Genomic DNA, 23,683 nt, shown 5'->3' with positions numbered 1-23,683 from the left:
TAAGTCAATAGAAATGGGACGAGAATGACAGAAATGATGGAATTATTAGATAAGGTCACTGAAACAGTGATGAGAAACATGTTTCATATGTTCAAAGAAAAACATCGACATGATGAGAAAGGAAAAAGATTTTTTAAAGGCCTAAGTGGAAATGCTAGAGATTAAATGAAATATTTAAAATGATAAATATACTGATGGGTTAACAGAAGAATAGGCACTGAAGAAGAAAAGATAAGTAAACTTGAAGATATAGCAGTAGAATATATCCAAATGGAAGTACACAGAGAACAAAAATTGGGCAGAAAAGTGAAAAGAGCCTCAAGGTCCTGTGGGACAATACCAACCAGTCTTTCATATATGTAATTATAGTCTCAAAATAAAAGAAGACAGAGGGAAAGAGAAAAAAATATTTGAAGAAATAATTATCAAAATTTTTACAAATTTGATGAAAACAAACAGATCCAACGATCTAATGAACTCCAAGGAGAATATGCACACACACACACACACACACACACACACACACACACACACACATAACAACATAAGGCAAGTTATAATAAAACTCTGGAAACCAGTTACAAAGAGAATAACACAAAAGCAGCTGACAGAGGGTGGGGGCAGAGACACACGACAAATAATAAATAGATGAAGGATAGACTTCTTGTCACAAACTATTTATGTCTGAAGGCAATGAAGTGAAATCTTCAAAGTGCTGAAAGACAAAAAAAAAAAAAAAAAAAGCAACTATTCTATATCAAGCAAATTCTATACCAAACAAAAATAACTTTCAAAATTGAAGATAGAATGTAAACTTTTCTAACAAAAGGTGAGGGAATTCATTACCAGCAAACTAGCACTATAAGGCATATAAAGGGAATTCGTAGGAAAGGAGAATGAAATCAGATAGAAATGTGAATCTTCCCAAAGCTATGAAGGACACCAAAATGGGGAATCTGTGAATAAATACACTGTATATTTTGTCTAATTTTTAATCTCTTTAAAATATAATTGATATTTAAAACAAAAGTAATAACAATACATTATGGAGTTTATAGTATATGTAGAAGAAAGATGAACTAGAACAACAGTCAAAGAGATGCAGGGTGAATGGAAGTACATGAGGTAGTATAATATTATTTGAAGTACACTGTGATAAGCTAATGGTGTACACCGTAAACCTAGAGCAATGCTTCTCCAATTTCAGCTTCATCAGCATCACCTAAGGCACTTCACAGACCACAGATAGCAAGGCCGTATTCCTAGATCCCCTGATTCAGCAGATCTTGGATATGGCTCCAAGAATTTGGTTTTCCAACAAGTTGCCAGGTGATGCTAGTCCAAGGATTGCAACTTGGGGAACAATTCCTTAAAGAAATAACTAAAGTCAAACAGAGAGGTATGGCTAATATGTCACTTTAGGAGAAAAAGATGGAATCATGAAATAACACTAATTGAAAAGAAAGCAAAGAAAGAAAGAAAAAAGGAAAGAACAAATGAGATAAGTAGAAAGCAACAGTAAACTGTTGGACTGTAACTCAATCCATAGGAGCCAAGATAACTCAATGAGGAAAAGATACTCTCTCCAATTCATGATGTTGGGAAAACTGGATATTCCCATGCAAAAGAATGGAACTGCACCCTATCTCACTCTACTCCCAAAAATTAACTCTAAAGGAATTAAAAACTTGAATATAAGACCTTAAACCATCAAATCTTAGAAGAAAACACAGAGGAAAAAATTCTTTGACAGTGGTCTTGGCAATAATTTCATGAAACTGACACCAAAAATACAAGCAACAAAAGCAAAAATAAATAAGTGGGACTACATCAAATTAAGAAGCTTTTACATAGCAAAAGAAATGATCAACAAAATGAAAAGGCAAGCTAGAGAATGGGAGAACATTTTTGCAAACTACATATCTGATAAGGGGTTAATATGTAAAATATATAAGAAATTCATATAACTCTCTAGCAAAAAAAAAAAAATAATAAGAGGAAACTCTTTCAGCTTTTCACCATTGAGTAAGACATTAGCTGTGGGCTTATTATATAGGGCCTTTATTATGTTGAGGTATGTTCCCTCTATACCCACTTTTTGGAGAGTTTTCATCATAAATGGATGCTGAATTTTGTCAAAAGCTTTTTCTGAATCTATTGAGATGATCATATAATTTTTATTCTTCAATCTGTTAATGTAGTGTATCACTACATTATAAAAAAATAAATAAAGATACTGAACCATCCTTGCAATGCCTTGGATAAATACCACTTGATGATGGTGTATGTTCCTTTTAATGTATTGTTGAATTTGGTTTGTGGTGCTGGGAAAACTGTACAGTTACATGTAAAAAGAATGAAATTATAGGCTTTTCTCACACCGCATACAAAAAGAATCTCAAATTAGATTAAAGACCTAAATATAAGACCGGAAACCATAAAAAAGGAAAAATAGGCAGAACGTTCTTTGATGTAAATCATAGCAATATGCTTTAGGATCTATATCCTAAGGCAAAGGAAACAAAAGTAAAAATAAACAGGACCTAATTAAAGTGAAAAGCTTTTGCACAGCAAAAGATACCATCCACAAAATGAAAAGACCACCTATTGAATGGGAGAAAATAATTGCAAATGATATGACTGATAAGGGGTTAATATTCAAAATATATAAACAGCTCATAAAACTCAATATCAAAAGAAAAACAAACAACACAGTTAAAAAATAGGCAGAACAACTGAATAGACATTTTTACAATGTCTATTCAATTCATTTTTACATTTTAAATGTTGGCGAGGTTGTGGAGAAAAGGAAACCCTTGTACACTACTGATGGGAATGTAAATTGGTATAACCAGTATGGGAAATAGTATGGAGGTATCTCAAAAAATTAAACTATCATTTGATACAACAATCCCTCTACTGTGTATATATCCATAGGAAATGAAATCACTCTCTTGAAGTGTTACCTGCACCCCTATGTTTATTGCAGCATTATCTAGAATAGTCAAGACATGGAAACAACCTTGGTGTCCATAGATGGATGAATGGACAAAGAAAATACGATGTGATGTGATACTCACACACTGAAATATTATTCAGCCATAAAAAAGAAGAAAATCCTGTTATTTGCAACAACATGAATTAACCTTGAGGGCATCATGATTAGCACAATAAATCAGACAAAGAAAGACAAATGCTGTATGATCTCACACATTTGTGGAATCTAAAAATCCCAAACTCACAGAAACACAGAGCAGATTGGAGGGTGCCAGAGGCAGACGGGGAAGGTAGGGGATGACTGAAGACTGACAAAGGGTTACAACCTTATAGTTACAAGAGGAATAAGTTCTAGGATGTGATGGACAGCATGGTGACTATAGTTAACAATACTTATTTTATATTTGAAAGTTGGGAAGACAGTAGATCTTAAAAGTTCTCATCACACAAACACAAAATTTGTAATTATTTGAGGTGATAGATATGTTAACTAACCTTATTATGGTAGTCATTTTGCAACATATACATATCAAATTGTTATACTGTATACAATATGATATGTCAGTTATTTTTCAACAAAGCTGGAAAAACGAAGAATATTTTTAATCTATGTAATGATAAAATGTAATTTATTTTGTAATGAATGCAGTATAATAGTAAGATGTAAATAGTTTAATCACTACAACTAAACCCTAGAACTAAAAAACTTCAAAATACATGTATCAAAAACTGACAGAACTGTAAAGACAGACAAATCTAGAATTATAGTTAATGACTTCAACACTCTTCTTTTGGAAATTGACAGAACAAGTAGACAGAAAATCAGTAAGTGTACTGAAGACTTAAATACCACTATCAACCAACTGGAACTGATTGATATTTATAGGGTATTCTACCCCAAACCAATGGAATACAAATTCGTTTTCAGTGCCCATGGAACATTCACCAAGACAGACCATATTCTGGGCAGTAAAACAGGTCTCAATAAATTTTAAAGGATTGAAATAACAAGGAGTATGTTTTCTTAAAACCCATCTGAACCAGAAATCAAGAACAAATACCCCTATATTTGGAAATTAAACAACATACTTCTACATAACGAAAAAAGAATTCACATTGTAATTGTAAAATTATTTTGACCTATATAAAAATGAAAATAAACCATATCAAAATCTGTGGTATGTAGCTAAAGTGGTGTTTAGAGGAAAATTTATAGTATTAAACACTTTTATTATGAAAGAACAAAGATCTAAAATCAGTGACCTATGGTTCCACCTTAAGTAACTAGTAAAAGAAGACCTAATTAAACCCAAAGTGAGCAGAAGAAAGAAAATAATAAAAAAGTATGAAAATAAATTCTTACACTTAATAAAATTTAGGTTACTATCAAAACCAGAGCTAGACACAATGGATTACTTAAAATGAATAAAACTGAACTACTGAATTTATACCACCAAAAATAAAAAAAGCCATAGTGCAGTTTTCATTAAGATGAAAAGGGAATGAGACATTTTGGCTGTCTGTATACAGTCTCTGTCAACACTGCATTATGACAATAAGATACCATTATTTTCTTTTTTGGCTTTCATAGGGCAAATATAGAGTTAGATTTTCAAATTTTGCAAATTTCCTAAAGGCTTATCTTAAATTCTTCATAATAATATCATTAGTTTTAAAGCACCGCATATGATCATTTTTTTTTTACATTTTGTTATTCCATTATTATTAACTAGTTTAACTCTAGGAGATCTTTGTTTGTGTAATTTGAGGAGTTCCCCAATGTCACTTTCACTAACAGTGAAATTCTACAACTTTTAATTAACATTTGTAATTAATTTGCACTAATTTTCATTAAGTTGCTGCAATCCAACAATCATCTAGAGATTTATCTACAAAAACTCTGTAGAGATGGGTAGAGATAGACTTAGATGCTAGCAGAGAATGTTGTTTGGGGGAAGATGTTGGGAACTAGTTCCAGAAATGTTCAACATATTGGTGAATATTTTCCTATTATACCGATACTCGTTTTTCCATTCATTTTTAAAGTGTGTGATCTCATATAATGAAAGCTTATTCACGCCTTAGGGATTATTCACTCCTTGTATTACAGATACAGAGGGTCGAGTGACTTGCCCCAGGGACACAGGAGCAAATGTAAGAGGCCAAACCTAGGTATCCTTAATCTGTTTTGTTTTTAAAACACCATGTGGCAGTAAAATATAGATATATCTCATACATCAATCCCAGAAGAGTCTTCCCTACTCCAAAGGCCATGTAAAGTTCTTTCTTTCTCCCTTTCCATAATGCATACATTCAACTAAGTTAAGGTAGGATATGTATTTTTACTATAAATAACAGGAAACTGGACCTCAGGTATAATAAATAATTTTTAAAAAGACATACAAGGAAGAGACCACTCTCATACATGTGTGCAAATTAATATGCCTCTCTTCTCTATTTTTATCTCTTTATATGCTCTCAGCAATGTATGTACATGAAGTTAACCAAAATTTTACATCTAAAATGAAGTCTTCTATTTAAATAGTGCCTTTTTCCAGTTAACAAACCTTAAGACGTTGATCCATTCTTTTCCTAGCTACGCTACATAAAAATCCTTCAAAAAATAATGCATTTGAGGTGCCTGCCCAGAGCAAATACATAAAACAAAAGTGTACAAAATGTCAACTGTAGATGGTGCATACTTGCTCTTCTTAAATAAGCTTTGCTGTTTAAAGAAAATGAACAAACAACCAAATAAACATACAAAATCCCTCTCAATATGAACAGTATAACAAATGAGAACTCTTGAGAACTAACCAAAGAAACCAAAAATCCCAATATAATTTCTTGCAAAAGATCCTCTACTGTTTGGTTTCAGAATTGAGCAAAAACAAACAAGCAAAACAAAGAAACAAGCTATCAAAGTTTTCAGCACTATACTATGAAAACTAATAAAAGAACGCTTGTCAGAAGTCAGTTAAATGTCATTAGGGAGGAAGGAGTCTGTGGTGCATAGCAAGACCCAGGTGAGTATGACAAGATGATCACATCTAAGGTGGATGATTTTGGAGAAAGAAGGGAAAGAAATATAACAAAAAGTGGGTTGACTTTTTTTTTTTATTCTATAGTTCACCTTTAACTAGTGCCCTGAATATTACAAAGGACCTCTGCTTTCCAAATAATGCTTTCCTCTTTAACCCAAATTACTTCATCAAGGAAGGAAATCTAGGAGTGCTTTCAAACATGATTGTAATCTGAATTACATGGGTCACTGTATTCCTTTTTAGATTTTGCTTCTGGGGCTTCACACCATGATTCCTAAAACAAAATCTCTGAAGATGAAGCCAAACGCCATGATGAATCCATGATTATTTCAGTAGATCATATTCGTCCATAAATTTATAAATCGGGGCTTTAAAAAAACTCTCCATCTAATAAGCTATCTCATTCACTTACAATCAAATACCCTTTTTATATTTATCAAAATGTATTCTTAAAATTATGAATTAATCAAATATATGCTAATAATTGTAGCATAATTCAATCTAGAAGAAAACGATGATCATTGGTGCCTTAGAGTCACAGAAAATTTTAAAAATTAAATCTTCTATTTATATACATTCTTATTGCAGGTGTGTTTAGTTTAGCAACAAAAGTATGGTTAGTTCAAGTGTAAAATTATATTGAATTTTAATAAAATTCTGCAGGATAGAAATACAAGTTCAACTAGACAAAAGAGTGATGTAAAATTTCTAACTGATAGTGAAAGCTACAAAACATACAAATATACAAGGTTGGTATCAAGAAACTATGATATTTAGAGTCCAGTAGATATGTTTAAAAGAGTTACATTAATTTTAAAATGTCAATATCTGCAGTATGTTAGAAATTATAGCCTTTGGAACTATTTAAACTTATGATGAAACTTTTTTGATGCCAACTTTAAAATGTGTGAATGGGTATATGGTTTTCAAAATGCTTTTAAAATTCTTATAGACCATTGCCCTGCACTATGATAATTTTACAGAAGACAAACAGGTTCCCTAGTCGGTGCCCAAAATGAATGCTTTCCTTCAGCTGTATCGCTTCAGATCATAGACATATAGCCCTCCCTCGCTTGCTAACGTGATTTAAAAAAACTTTCCCAATGATTACCTGATTTATGCTATTGGAATGAACACCCTTTATAATATGGATCTATGTAAATTTAAAAGTAGGTAGGAGAGTCTAGTTCATAAATAGACTATTTTTAAGCCAAATTTTAAGTATTTGGCATTACAGATGCTTGAGGTGGTTCCTGCCTTGCCTCCTCCTTGGGTAGTGATAATTGAGTGTTTAAGTGACTCTGTAATTTGTAAACCCATTACTAAGTAACCTTTAAAAACTTAATGTGATGACTTGGGAATATTTTAATTTGATCATTAGCCACATAAATGTTTTGAGGAATAGTACTTACCCTCTGTTATATTTTGCGATTTCATTAAACAGAAGTTTCCACCGAGGACGTCCAATAAAAAGTCTTGAATTCAGTGCTTGATATTTTTCTCCAATTATCTTCTGCCAAAAAGAAAGCACTATATTTTATATGACACAGAGTGGGACAAATAACCCAGTTCTCTAACATCATCTTTGCTGGTGCTCTGGCTTCCTAACAAATTGCTGTGATATAACGAATACAAGTATCATATGGCAACCTATTAGGTAAAGTCATTTAGAAGCATCATTTCCTCCCTCTTTCCCTTTAAAATCCATTACCTTCTTGAATGCCATTATTACAAATGGCTGATTTTCCTAGACTTCAGTTAGTTGCATCATTTTTAAGTAACTGCAGCGTTAGAGAATGCATTCTAATTGCCTACTCTCAAAAAAGGCGCAGCACATAAGCTTTATTGAAGCGTTTTTGTACTGCAAAGTTATCATATTTGGCTCATTATATGAGTAAAATACTATAAATTGTCACCATAAATTTGGGGAAATGATCCTGGACATGATAGCCTAAAACAGAAGAGCTCCAAATTTTGGATCTGTCAAGAAACAACTTCTAATGTACTGGTGCTTGCAACTAACAGACTATTAGATCTGAATTGGTGATAAAGAGAGTGAAGTGAGAAGAGACGAGAAATGTCTGAGTCCCAGGAAGACAAACTGAGAACCAGATGTAATATATGCTCTGTACCTTAATTACAGTGAAACCATGAGGAATAATGATATTGATTTGCTTCATAAGAGTGTAAAATAAAATGTTTTTACATACCAAGTAGGGTAGAAATCTGACTAAAAAAATAGGCTTAGATTAGTTTCAAAGTAACTGACAAACATTCATATCTTGTATTCAAACTATTATAGAAAATGTATGATGGAAAATACTACAATAAAACTTGTGAAAGCATTCACGCTCAGGTCTATACGGCTATACAGCTCTTCAGTGTTGTTTGTAAACAGTTTCTTCATCTGTGGTATGGGGATTGCAAAATCATTTACCTCTTGAATATGTTGGAATTACATGAGATAACCTATATGAAATGCTCAGCACAGCGTCTAATAGTGAAGTAAATAATGCGTGATGACTGTTACTTTATTTAGCTTCCCTTGAAGAGAAACAAGCTTAATTGTGTATGATCTTATCTTCTCTCGCCACATAAAACCTCCCCTCGGGGCTTCCCTGGTGGTGCAGCGGTTGAGAGTCCGCCTGCCGATGCAGGGGACGCGGGTTCGTGTCCCGGTCCGGGAAGATCCCATATGCCGCGGAGCAGCTGGGCCCGTGAGCCATGGCCGCTGAGCCTGCGCGTCCGGAGCCTGTGCTCCGCAACGGGAAAGGCCACAACAGTGAGAGGCCCATGTACAGAAAAAAAAAAAAAACCTCCCCTCGATGAACATAATCACAAGACTATTCGCTTATGTCCTCATCTCTAGATGAGGCAACTGTGGAGAGAAGAGAGATGAACTAAAAGGTCTGTTCCAGCTCCCTGTGAAAGGGAGAATACGGTTGACTTCAAGGACAAGCCATGAGTTTGCCAGACACATTCCAAAACAGGCTTTCCTCTGGGAAACATCTCTTCAAACCACCTGCAGAAATTTTCTTCCACACGGCCCCTACAGTAAATCTTCTATTCTCAAGAGGCTTGTTTAATTTACAATAACATCCAAACACATACCTGTAACCCATCTGTCTGACTGAGGTACAGCTGGATGTTGACATAGTCAGGTCTGTTCTCTTGCCAAAACTGACAGGACATAAAAGTAAATAGACATTAAAATTTGTTCTGTATACACAGACTCTCTCCTACCCTAACATATGTGATTCTACGATTTGTTAAGATGTATCGTGTCTTATTACAGCCAACATCTACGAGCAAATGTACATATATACATACATATATATGTACCACAGACATGGCAGATTCTAACATTAATAACCTGTCACCTACTGGTTTAATTAGTTATGATGGAGGTAGTGGACAGGATTAGTTCTCTGTTATCTTCATAGATACAAAATCAAACACGCTAAATGTTACACTAATATTCCCCTAAATCCTCCCCAATTATTTCTTATTTTATTCCCTAAGAGCCTCTAAATTTTACTAAAAAGTTCACTCAGAAAGAATATGATTTTTTAAAAGTAAAAAGTGATATTTAATAGGCATGCTAGGAATCACAAAAAACAAAACAAACAAAACCTGGTTCCAGTTCCTACCTTCTTCCTATTCAGCACTGGTTTCCCTTGTATAAAAATGTATGAGGCAGCAAATATACCTGCCAAAATAAAATAGTCTGGAAAAGCTCTCAAACATTTTGAAATCTTGAAAAATAAACTGACAAAGAAAAATATCTGAAGAAAAATGAATTCAACAAAGGGGGTAAAAGGGTTTTGTCCCCGTAGGCTTCCTTTTACCAGAAGGCAAAAATGAATCTGCTAATAATGACTCTGGCCTAGTTCTGACTGAATCCTGACTTCTGAAATCTACATTTAAAAAAATATTATTCTTCTTAAGGCCTCCTTTCACCACCCTGAAATAAGGAGATGCTGAAAGATAAGGAAAAGGAGTCAAAAAGTAAAAAAAAAACAAGAAGTAGAAGAGAAGCAAGGAACACAATAACCATGGTGTGCTCTGGAGAACAGAGATGAGTATCTGATGTGTAGAACCTGAGGAAAGGCTTAGAAGAGACCAGCACTGCTTCAACAGCCAAACTATCTCTTGAGCATCAGTGGGCATAGTAGGTTTGCTGGAGATGGTATGGCTTTGCTGGAACTTATTGCAGAAAAAGGATCAATTGATTTCAAGTACTGTTTTAACAGAGTGTGAAAGTAATAATTTTTTAATGAATATATATTGGGGCTCCAAATAGAAGGTTCAGGAATGCAAAATAAGTCATTTTTCAAATAGAGGGTAATTAAGTGAGGTTACATCACTCCTCTGGCACCCTTTATAATAGTAAGGGCACCTGGCAGGTGGCTAGAGACTTGTTTCTACTGCCATCACTGTCTAACCTTGAGATTTCCAGGGAGTTACTCAACTTATAAAGGCCTCAGTTTCTTCATCAGGACAATGATAGAGTTGAATGACATTATCCTACAGGTTTCTTCTGGATCTAAAACTATACATTTTCTGACAGGTGGAAACTCTAAGTTATAAAATCCCAATAAAAACACATTTTACTTTTAAAGTGATAAGTGATGATACTCTTATCATAATAGTCTTAAAATATAATCATTAAATTCCATACCACAGCTGCCTCAAGTTATACCCAAACACTAAAGTCATTTTAATGCCCTTCAGGAATTGAATCAGGGTTTATGAATTTTAATTGTGAGGAAACAGGAATTTCCAGGTGCCAGTAATGGATAGCACCTCACAAAACACATGGCTTGCATTGACTTTTGTCTTAAATGTCTACCAGGATGCTCCTCTGAGATCACCCCAATAACTCCTGCATCAATAACTGCTGTTTGGAAGTAAGATCATCTATACCATTTTTCCAGATTCCACATATATGCGTTAATATACAATATTTGTTTTTCTCTTAACTAATTAGAACATACTGTATAGCACAGGGAACTCTACTTAATGCACTGTGGTGACCTAAATGGGAAGGAAATCCAAAAAAGAGAGGATATATGTATATGTATAGTCGATTAATTTTGCTGTGCAGTAGAAACTAACACAACATTGTAAATCAACCATACTCCAATAAAAATTAATTTAAACAAAAAGAAAAAAAATAACGTGTTTGATGCCCACAGCCTCCAGAGAGAAGTATGCAGACTTAAATAATGTATTTAATGATTTCAATGTCTCCATTTTAACTTATCTGTCATTGAAAACAAGCAATAGTATCTACTAAAGAAACACACACACACACACACACACACACACACACACAAACACACTGAACTTGGTAACTCAGTTGCAAACACAGAAAATAAAAAAAGACTTCTTTTTAACATCTTCCTCAGAGGCACAATTGCAGGACCACTGTTCATCCCCTTGATGTGAAAAATCGAAACAGGTATACAGAGGTGTGTGTAGAGATAATCATCACCACATTATTTACACTAGTTTTAAGCTTTTATATTATTTACTCCATGGAATCCTAAGGGTAAGGCATATCCACCAAAAAGTTTGAGAAGAAATCTTAAGATTGAACTACTTCGAATGTCCAGCCATTTATATTTTTTTCTTTCCTTTACTCCTTTCCTGCCCTGCTACTTGCCTTATAAAGCATCTATCATTCAAATGTGCCTTTCCACATCTTGGATCCAATTATAGCCTTTTATTAAAAAAAGTATAGGCTCTCTATCAGTTCAAAACAATTTTTTTAAACTAGAAAAACAGGCAAAGGTAGAATTAGGAAATCCGAGAAGTAATACAAGTGGTTGATAAGCATAGGGGGAGAAGTTCAGTCTCACTAGCATTCAGGGAAAACTAGAGATGCCACTGTTTAAGAGATGGATAGAAATTTGAAAGATTGGTAATATAATGTTTGGAATAAATTTCTCTTATATTCTTTGGTGGAAATGTAAATTATTTTAGCCTCCTTGGGGGACATTTTTTTAGCATATATTAAAAATTTAAATTCATTCCCAAAGTCCTCAGAGCCTCCAACTCAGGAAGTCCAGCTTCAGGCATTAACCTAGAAAAAATACCCACGATGATGCTCTTCTTGAAAGATTTTTCCTCCCTTTCCTCAAGGACAGAACTACCTCTTGGTTTCCTACTATCTCACTGGCCACTCTGACCAATCTCCTTTACTGACTTATCACTCATCTTCTGCCCCTCTAGAAACTGCAGTACCCCGAGGCTTGGTATATTCACACACACTCTCAAGGTGATCTACAATCATATAAGTATGCTCAAATCCATTCAATGGCTTCTCATCTCTCCCTTTTTTTTTCTCCTGATTTAGCGGGCCCTTGGTGAATCCCAGAAATCTGCACTTTTTTTTTTTTTTATTGCGGTAAAATATACATAGCATAAGACTGATCATTTTAACTGTTTTTTTAAGTATACAGTTGATTAGCATTAAATACATTCACATTATTGTGCAACCATCACCACCAATCCATTTTCCGAACTTCTTCATCTTCCCAATCTGAAACTCTGTGTCCATTAAACAGTAACTCCTCATTTCTCCTTCCTGGAAACCTGGCAACCACCACTCTACTTTTTGTCACTAGGAATTAGACTACTCTAGGTGCCTTATATAAGAGGAAGCATACAACAGTTGTCCTTTTGTGCCTGGTTAGATAGTAATAAGTTTATAGAAAGCAATGTGCAGAACAATACAAATAGTATGGTAGAATGTATAGAATGCTCGTGAGTTACATCTGGTTACAAAGACTGGGTGGGGATTTTGCTTCATGTGGATTATTAGAAAAATCTGTAGCAAAGATGCATATGTGTATTACTTGAATAACTTAAAAAATAAAGATAGATACATTAATAGATAAGTAACAGATTACATGTAGGATAGATGAAAATGCCTGCTTTTCATCTCTGTAAGGAATAAAACTTAGAATTTGGGATTTTTGAAATTCTGTATACTGTGCCAAAAGTCTGCTGATGATCCAACTTGGAATATCAAAGGTAGAGATAAGAGCTACTAGAGGGGCTTCCCTGGTGGCGCAGTGGTTGGGAATCCGCCTGCCAATGCAGGGGACACGGGTTCAAACTCTGGTCCGGGAAGATCCCACATGCCGCGGAGCAACTAAGCCCGTGCGCCACAACTACCGAGCCTGTGCTCTAGAGCCCGTGAGCCACAACTGCTGGGCCTGTGCGCCTAGAGCCCGTGCTCTGCAACAAGAGAAGCCACCGCAGTCAGAAGCCCACGCACCGCAACGAAGAGTAGCCCCCACTCCCTGCAACTAGAGAAAGACCGCGTGCAGCAACGAAGACCCAATGCAGCCAAAAATAAATAAATAAATTTATAAAAAAAAAAAAGAGCTACTAGAACAAAGGATGAAAGGTGTAATAGTAATTGCCTGTTGATGTTTTCCTCTATCTGTCCTCTGTCACAATCTCATATGCATTCACATTTGCATGCATATATATCCTATATGCATACATCACCAGCCATATGCATACATTTCTATGTTAAAACATTCCATGTTAAAACATGTTCTAAATACACACACAAATTCACAGATACCAATATCCGAAAAGATGTGTACCAAATTATTAACAGATGTCACCTCTTTTTTTTTTTTTAAGTTTAAGGGATTTTTTTTCCTCCTCACTACTTATCTTCATATTTTCTGGTTTATTCTATAGCGAGCACTTATTACTTTTACAATTTGAAATAAAATAATTTATTTTAAATTTAGAAAGCTGCAAAAGTAAAAACAAACCTAATTTTACCTTGTTGTACAACACACACAGTAAGTCTGCAAACCAACGGAAGGATTGGATGTCTCTGCACACCCAAATAAAATACAGTCTTCTAAGCCTGTATGGTTTCCAGTCATCCCTTTAAAATTAAAATAACATGATAGTGATTATGATGGCAAAAAAATTAAGAATCCCTATATACTTGAAATTTTGCTTCTCATTAGTAAGCAACCTATACAAAAAACAGTCATTTACATTCTAGCATCTGACATACCACTTACTTTAACTCCCAAATTTATTTAAAATGCAATATACTGACTCAAAGATATGATATACTCCATGAATTTAAGTGTTCATGCTTGTGGATATTATATGCATATCACCCATTTCCATTTGAAGGCAATAAACTAAACTCCTGAATTAAATAATATCAGCTCTGCATCTCAGGAAAAGAAAGTTCTCTATTTTCAGTGAATTCTATCACTCAACAGGGCTCCAATGGTCATCTTGCCCTGGCTTCCAGGCAAAATGAGCCAAAACCATTCCAGAAAGTTAGTTTTTTACACCCTTCTTAATAATTGTTAAAGAAAGAGATTTCACAACCACCTACTATGTAATTCATTCTAGCAACTCACAATTCCAAGTCTGGATTCCTCCTTATAATTATGAAGTAGGCTTGAGGTTAAGAAAGTATTCTTCCTTTTTGTAAACTTTAGGTGTCCAAATAACTTGCAAAACGTTTTCAGAAACAATTTCTGGTTTGGAATATAGTTATTTTTTGAAGAACCTTCAAAAAGTCCCAGATTTATATCAAGTATCACTTCAACTTATTATTTCTTTTTTAGTACTTCATAAAACAAACTTTTAATGCAAATTGTGTTTTCTTGAAAAGTGAACAGAATAGATTTTGTTTGTGGGTTTCATGACAATTACTGTCCATTAATTTTTGCTTATAATGCTAGAACTAAAATAACTGAATAAGTATATCCTGGTTAAGCAATCTTACCTTTGAAATTTTTATTCTTCAGTCTGTTATAAATTTGCTGAGTAACAGACCAAGGAATGATGTGCTCATTTGTCATCTCCTCAGAAAGGCTTTTCCCTGACCATACTTCTAAAATAACCCGGGCCCTTTATTTCTATATCCCATTAATCTCTATTCTCTTCATCTTAGTTCTAATATTTTCTGAAATAATGTTATTTATGAACTTTTCACTGGTTTATTTTCTTCCTGCCCCATTTGAATGTAAACGTTTTAAGGGCAGAGACTCTCTTTAGTCATTGCTGTATTACCAGAAACTATAAGATGAATCGGCACATAGGTGCTCAAAAATATTTGTTGACTAAATGCGTTAGTAATGCCACTTGCCCCTGATGAGAAAGTAAAGAAACAGAGGCTGGTGGAATGACTTTAACAGAGGAAAAGGACAGAGGAATGCATAATTGTGATACTGACGTTATTCTACAAGAGAACACGCTGAAAGCCATAGACCACGTATTGAGAATCACTCAGTTATTCCCCTTATCAGTCAGTAAATGGAGTTCCTTGAACAATAAGTAAAAGAATTCTGGAAGGAATTACTTCTTACTGAAAGAGAGCTGTCTGAAATATTGACAGTTCTCTACTTGGACTAACATAATGGATCAAAATGACATACAGCAGAGTGTTGAGTATTGATGCAAAAGGAGTTACTCCAATGCCTCCAGCCACGCAGAGGCTAACCTCATAGTTCAGTGAGTCTTCAAATGGACTTCCAAAGGGACCATCAATGTAGAGCCTGTGGACAAGGCAGACAAAGGTGGAAAAAATGAAAATGAGTTAAATTAAATTTCTATAATACGTGGCAAACATGATAAATCTAGTGTCTAGGCTTTGTGATGGCTCGGGCCTCATTTCATTGTTTCTCATAGTGATAAGCTTAAAGGAACAAGAAGTGTTGTTTATGAACTGTCAATATTAACACAAGCACATCTGTTTCAAAGCATGGGTATTTTGAGGGAAACATTCATTTAAAGTGTAGGGAAATGTATATAGGACCATGATAGTTAGCTAAGGACTAGTTAAGGCTTTGATCTATTTTATTACTATATTGGACTAAATTAAAATATCTTGTTTTATTGTGTCTAAATTCAATAATATTACTCTCCATGGTAAAGATAGCAGCAGAAATATTTCCTGAAACGCTTACCATGTGAACAGAAAAGAAATTAACCCTGTCCCTCTTCTTGCCCTGGTTAGGTTGATTAGTATAGAAATAGCCAGAGCACACTCTCAAAGGAATCTCTGATTACTCTACTTGTGATTGTATATTCAAATGTATGTGTGTGTATGTGTGTGAAATCCTTCTTAACTACAATGAAACTTGAAAATCGTTCATTCAATATTCATCCTCCCATTCTTTCTTGCTTTTTTTTTGATTGAAGTATAGTTGATTTACAATGTTGTGTTAGTTTCCAGTGATTCAGTTATACATATACATATATCTATTCTTTTTCAGATTATTTTCCCTTATAAGTTATTACAAAATATTGAGTATAGTTCCCTGGGTTATACAGTAAGTCCTTGTTGGTTATCTACTTTATATATAGTAGTGTGTATATGTTAATCCTAAGTTCCTAATTTATCCCTTCCCCCGCTTCTCCTTTGGTAACCATAAGTTTGTTTTCTATGTCTGTGGGTCTATTTCTGTTTTGTAAATAAGTTCATTTGTATCATTTTTTTTAGATTCCACATATAAGCAGTATCATATGATATTTGTCTTTGTCTGGCTTACTTCACTTAGTATGATAATCTCTAGGTCCACCCATGTTGTTATAAATGGCATTATTTCATTCTGAGCCATTATTCATGGCTAAGTAATATTCCATTGTATATGTATACCACATCTTCTTTATCCATTCATCTGTCGATGGACATTTAGGTCTCATTCTTGCTTAGTAAAAAAACATTAACGTTATTCAGGGAAGCAAAGTGCCCAGCCAAAATACGACATTTCCCAGACTGTCTTGCATCTATTTCGGTTGTGTGACTATGTTATGCCTAATGTGATATAAATGGAAGTGTAGTTAGGAAAACTGGAAGGTTCCTTGAAGGAAGTTGTCTCAGTTGAAAGTTGCATCTCTATCCCTGTTCCCTTCTTTCCTCCTTCCTGGTGCCTGAAATGTTGACTTGATGGTCTAAACACTTATGATGACTATAAAATTGCCATACCCTCTATGGACTGCCTAGTTCCAGATATCTTTATGTTAAAAAAAAAAGACCCATATATATAAAACACTGCCATTTTAAAGCTTTTTTACCATTACAAAAAAAGACTTTCTTAAAAAATAGTAACTGTCCAGGGCTTCCCTGGTGGCGCAGTGGTTAAGAATCTGCCAGCCAATGCAGGAGACATGGGTTTGAGCCCTGGGCCGGGAAGATCCAGAGCAACTAAGCCTGTGCACCACAACTACTGAGCCTGCACTCTAGAGCCCGCGAGCCACAACTACTGAGCCCATGCGCCTAGAGCCCGTGCTCTGCAACAAGAGAAGCCACCTCAATGAGAAGCCCGCGCACCGCAACCAAGAGTAGCCCCTGATCGCCGCGACCAGAGAAAAGCCTGTGCGCAGCAACGAAGACCCAACACAGCCAAAAATAAAATAAATAAAAATTAAAAATTAAAAAATTAAAATTTTAAAAAACCTAGCAATTTAATTAAAAATACAGTATATAAAGGTAAAAAAAAATACTTTTTCTTAGTTGACATTAAGTGGATAATAAAACTGAACAACTTTATAGTGTTTTAAAGTTTACAAAACACATCTCTATAAAGTTCTGATTTGATCTCAGATCAATCCTGTGTTTGGCAAAAATGGACATTCCTCCACATATTCTATCTGGGTTGATGTCAAAGGAAATGTTATTTTTAATGAAATTTCGGAATATAACAAGCCTCTGGGGTAGTGAGATTAGTGAGAGAATAGCTATCTTTGAACTAAATTAGACAGCCCAAAGATTATTTTTCTAACCAAAATAAATTTATAGGCCTAATCTTTCTGTTTATGTAAAGATACTACAATGTAAAACCAACAGCTTTTTCCTTGACTATTCTGACGTCAATAGAGCTATGTGACTGGCACAGTGCTACATGCTTTAGATGAATTATTTGTAATTATTAAACAAGAGTTAAGTGGTATTATTCTACTTCTTCAGTTAGGAAGCTGAGGTTCTAGAAGTTTAAATATTTCCTCAAGGTCACACATCTAAGAAGTGGTTTATATTGACCACCAGAATGAACTCCATTTCTATTTATGAAACCAAAAAAATCAAAACTGTCTTCTTAAAAAAGGAGTTCATTCTAATCCTTTCAACCAGAGAAATAATGAATTGAACCTTTTTTTTCACTGAATATTAACTCTATGTCTGAAAATATTTTTACCTTAAAGTCTATTTTATCTGAAACAATATTTCTTTGGTTAGAATTTCTCTGCTGTATTCTTCACCTTCTTTAACTTTTCAGCCTGTCTTTACCTTTATGTTCTGAGCAAATCTCTTGAAAACAGCTTATTGCCCTGTTTCATTTTCTTATTCCAGTCTGACAGCCTTTTCCTTTGAACTGTAGAATTTAGTTCAGTGATGTTGAATTACGTACCACAATATCACCTGTACTGTTTGTCCAACTTTTTGTTTCTTCCCCTCTTTTTTTTTTTTTTTTGACTACTTTTATGTTAAGTGTTGGTCTCTGCTTTTACCTTTCTGTAAGTATTACGATTTTTCCTAGGGTGAATTTATTTTTATTATGTTGCTTGAGATTCATTGATATCCCTGAATTTGAGCTATTATTTCTTCAAATATTACATCTCCTTCACTCTCTCTTTTTCTCTTTTTGAACCTCTAATGTAAAGGAATGCATGAACCTCTCACTCCATCCACCATACCTCAACCTTTCTTTCATATTTTCCATGCCTTTGTCTCTGTGTGTTGCTTTCTGGATAATTATTTCAGTTCTACTTGACAATTCATTATTCTCTCCATGGCTGTGATAAACTGCTCAAGTTTATGATATTGTATCTCTCACTTCTAGAAGGTCTATTGGCTCTTTTTCAAAAGTGTTTTGAGAAATCTGATTGTCCTTTGTCTCTTAATCATTATTTTAATACTCTCCTTTATTTCTTTTGACATATTAAACATTTGCTTTATACTTTTTAAATATACATTTTTACTAACGTGATATGTTTCATTTTTTACAAAATACGAGCTCTTTGGTGCCTCATGTATAGGCATACTTTGAGGATTAAAATGTGTCCCTCCAAAAGAGTATTTTCATTTTCCTCTTCCAGGCCACCAAAGGATGCCGTGAATCTGGAATCACTTTAAACTAAATTTTTGTCTCTGTGTTTAGTGGGCTATATACATATTGTGAATTCAGTGTTTCAACTCAAGTGAGAGGGAGCTTGTGGTTACTAAATATCAGGGGAGATTTCTTTTTTCTTTTTTTTTTTTTTTGGCGGTACGTGGGCCTCTCACTGTTGCGGCCTCTCCCGCTGCGGATCACAGGCTCCGGACGCACAGGCCCAGCGGCCATGGCCCACGGGCCCAGTCGCTCCGCGGCACGTGGGATCCTCCCGGACCGGGGCACGAACCTGCGTCCCCTGCATCGGCAGGCGGACTCTCAACCACTGCGCCACCAGGGAAGCCCCAGGGGAGATTTCTTTTCTAATTCCCTTCAGAACCAAGGACAAAATAAGTCAGGAGCCGACTGACTTCTGCCGAGCCGACTATTTAATCTCTAGTTTATCCACTGGGCTATTTGCAGGGGTCTCTGATCTGCTCTCCAACCCTCTTCAGAGCCCAGGACTTATCTCTTGTCCACCACCCATATGGCCTGTTAAAACCAGCTCTAACTTTTGGGAATAAATACATATGATGTTAGGAGCAAATAGAGGATTTAGCACTCACTTCACTTATTCATCTAGGTAGGACATTCCTTATGGGTTACGACCCCAAGCAATTATTTTTATCTCCTACCATATCAAACATGTATTAAAATTACTAATGTTTGTGTGCTTAGATTTTTAGGCTTTCAATACTAGTAAGATTATTATTGAGCATCTAGTGTGCTATATTATGTTTATTTTTCACTCTTAAATACACACATACACATACATAAACATATAGGTGGATCCTCACTATTGGAATTAGTTCCTATAGAAAGTTAAGGAGAATTTGTTTTTGCCCTTTGATTTTTTTTTTTTTTTTAATTGTGCTGGCTAACTTAGGCTTGATCTGCTAATATGTGACTTGAAATGCTTATTAATATGCAAAAACTAGTTCAAATAATATAAAAGAAAAGCTACCAAGCTCTTCAAACTGTGCACACACTAGGTAGTTAACTGGAAACATGAATTATAAGCTGACCAACCCCTAGTGAATCTTCAGGTAAAACACCTAGCCAAATTTCACACCCCATTCCAACATATATTTAAACCCATCTGCAAGCCACACTAAAATAAAATTACCTCTGAAAGCTTTTAGAGGGAGTATATTCGGTTAAAATAAACACTTTAAGATTGAGTTTAGATCTTTAGTTTAGACTTTTATACTACATCAGCCTTTCCAACAAAGAGTGCTATTTTTTAAATTGTATTTAATTTGGAATGTTATTTATTAAGATGATAACCAAATCTTTTTATTTTCTGTCCACTTATCTGCATTTAGGTGCAAATATTTTACAATTTCTTTTTCTCAAACAAATCATTCCATCCCTTTCCTAGCTTTCTTCTTTTTTCCACATGGCAACTTATCTCCTGCTGAAAGCAAGGTATATAGCTCGCTGGCTTAGTTGCTGGCTAATTTTAGTGTGAATAAACTCTTAAACCTCAAATTTATTTATGCTATATTTTGTTTTGTCATTTCTTTTCCATTAGTGTAGAGAGCTCAATTCAATTAAGAAACAGAAGTAAAATGTCATTATTATGCATCTTGTCTTCACAGGCAAAAAAAAAAAAAAAGAGAGAGGGTAGGGGAAGAAACAGAAAACGTGGGACAAATAATGAGTACAAAATAATTCTGTAGAATGTAATTCAACATAAATGAACGAACATCTTCAGCTCAACGGGAAAGACTGTCAGACTAAAATAAGACAATAAAATTGAGTCATGGGTTTTTTCAAGAGAATCAGCTAAAAGATAGGGTACAAAAAAGTTGAAAGTTAAAGAATAAAGATATAGGAGGAAAATTTATTCGAAAGTAAAATATTTGTAGTTAACACTTAGTTCAGATAAAACAGACTGTAAGGAAAAAACATTGTTACAGATATTATGTTACTAATCATTGGTAATTCAGCTCGTTGGGGTGTGCTTTCAGATTTTCCTTTGTTATCAAAGATAGGTGACCATGAGGCAAGAGACTTCTTTATTCTACTCTCTTCTTTTCTGTACAGCATGCTGAGCACTCCTCTCTTCCCTGGTTACAGATGTGATAAAATTTGACCTTGAAAGGAAGGAAAAGCCTTTCATTAGGCTTTGACTAATATGTGGTATATTTCCATCCAAAGTGTGGTTCTTGGACCAATAGCATTAATTTTATATGAGAACTTGTTAGAAGACAGAATTTTAGATCCAACCTCAGACTTACTGAATCAGAATCTGTGTTTTATTGAGGCCTCTGGGTGGTTTGTAAACACATTAAAGTCTGAGAAGCACTGCTCTAATGCGTCTTTCCAGAGAATTCCATCAATGCTGATAATAAAGTGAGACTTTTCCCTCTTTCTTTTGTATTCTGTGAATATTATCTTCTTCGTGACTTTATAGAAAGTGATGATTCAGTTATTTCAAGATCTGGAGGGTAATGTCTGCTACCTGAACGTGAATCTTCTCCAAAATTGTACGATCAATAAGGAATGCCAATAAAATCATACATAATTCATATCAGCATTACCAGGAGACAGAGAATAACTATTGTAGAAAAATGATCACTAAATACCAACAGAAAAAAAGAAAGTGGTTGAAAAGGAAGACAGGCAAGTAATGTCATATACATATATATAACTGTAGACTCTGAAATCAAAACCAAAACAATGACACAGAACTATATTTAAAAATATAATCCAAGAAAGTAAGAGTTCAGAAATACCATCAACAAAATCTCAACCTATAAAGTTAGACAGCCTTTGGGAATTAAGTGTAATATTACCATATTTTGTGAGTATACGGATTTTAATGTTTTGTCTCACCTTCCTCTGCCATCATTTTTCTCCTCCCTAGGTGATTCTGGAATAACAGAACCCCAAAATGCTGGATTTCAGCTGTGATAGAACTTACCAGCTGCAATATTTTTCAGACAGGAAGAAATAATCACTCTACTGCTATAAGTTTCTATCATTCTAGCTTCTATGCTTACTCTTTGATTGACTAGAGGTTTTTAATCAAAAGAGGTAAATATAAGATAAACTCATAGAATCAATGGGTGTAACAAACAAAATGCTACACATGAAAGTGCTTTGAAAACAATAAAATGCCATAAAAAATAAAACATATTTTTATAAATACAGCTAGCCCTATTGTCTAGGAATCACCAGATTTCCTCCTTGGGTTTTACTACTAACTCAAAAACCCAGGAAAACCAGGACACTGTTAAAATAGTTTAGCTCAGTTGTTATTTCTAGTTGCTGGCGTACAATAGGCACTAAAAAATTTTGGTTGAAAGAAGTGCTGAAAGAATAAAATATGCTCAACACGTTCATTTGCCTTTAATTTAGAGACAATACACTTGCAACCTCATTCACTAGAGGGGAGAATGCTCACAGTAGGGTAAAATTTTCTGTTCTCAAAACTTTCACAGCAATTACTTTCAGTACAGAGATTTTAACAGCAAAAAATAGCCGTTTAAAATCCAAGTAGGAGGGAAAATTGCAACTTAAAAGAGCTATTAAAGAAAATTTAAGGAAGATGAATAAAACTATGCGTTTACTACATAGTAATATAGTAAATTAGAATGTAGGCTCTAAATCGAGTTTAAATCATGGCTTCAGCAGCTAGGAGCTATGTAACCTTGAGCAAGTTACCTATCACTTTGTACCTCAATTACACTCTTTGTAAACAGAAGGTTATGTAAATAATACACACCTCACTGGTTACTGTAAGGATTAAATGAGATAATTCAGGCAAGGTAAAGACCACTGGTTGTCTACCCTTTATCTGTTTTCTCTCCCTTATTCCCAATTGGTGGTGGCGTTACAGTAATGTATCCACTTAAGGAAAAAAAATGACTATATTTCCCACCCTTTCTTACAAAGACATAAGACCCACTTTAGGGTAATAGGATGTAAGACGCTTGGGGTTGGGGTTCTGAGCAGCTCCTTGAAAAGGAGGACGCTGACTCAGCTTGCCTGCACCTTTTATGCCCTCTGCTCTTCTTTCTTCTGTCTGGAAAGAGAATACGATGGCTGAAGCTGAAAGAGGCATCTTGCAATCGAGAGAAGGAAAGGGGAGTTGCAGACACCTCAGATGTAATATGCTGACCCTGAATTAACATAAGCCACCACTTACCTTGGTACTTCTTGTCACATGAGAAAAACAAGCCCTCATCACTTTTAGCTATGTTTCTGTTTTACGTAGCTGAATGCAAATATACTTGATAAAACTTTTATCATGGTGCCTGGACATAGTAAGTGTGTGATAAATGTTAGATTTTATTATTAATAATAAAGCGTTATAATTTACATACATTTAATGCTGATGCAAATGTACATTTCTGGAAAATTATTTGCCTTTGTTATCTTCATCTGATTAACTTTTACTTTAAAAGTGATTTTAATTAAAAAAAAAAATCAAAAACTATCTCAGACCCTTACCTCCCAAAACCTAAAATAAGGTATCAT

General features: G+C 34.6%; 1 protein-coding gene across 5 annotated transcripts in view; it reads right to left on the bottom strand.

The window, feature by feature from the left end:
• Positions 1–23,683, bottom strand: part of NOX4 (NADPH oxidase 4) — a 158,123-nt gene that overhangs the window by 13,839 nt on the left and 120,601 nt on the right. For all 5 annotated transcript variants that reach the window (XM_073808326.1, XM_073808325.1, XM_033862150.2 and 2 more), the window contains 4 exons: positions 15,482–15,601; positions 13,854–13,962; positions 9,153–9,221; positions 7,454–7,554 (listed from right to left, as the gene is read on the bottom strand). In XM_073808326.1, coding sequence (XP_073664427.1) covers positions 7,454–7,554; positions 9,153–9,221; positions 13,854–13,962; positions 15,482–15,601 — 399 coding nt within the window. The remainder of the gene's footprint in view (positions 1–7,453; positions 7,555–9,152; positions 9,222–13,853; positions 13,963–15,481; positions 15,602–23,683) is intronic.

This window comes from Tursiops truncatus, chromosome 8 (genome assembly GCF_011762595.2).
Source record: "Tursiops truncatus isolate mTurTru1 chromosome 8, mTurTru1.mat.Y, whole genome shotgun sequence".
NCBI classification, from domain to species: Eukaryota; Metazoa; Chordata; class Mammalia; order Artiodactyla; family Delphinidae; genus Tursiops; species Tursiops truncatus.
This window is presented reverse-complemented; position numbering and strand designations above follow the sequence as displayed.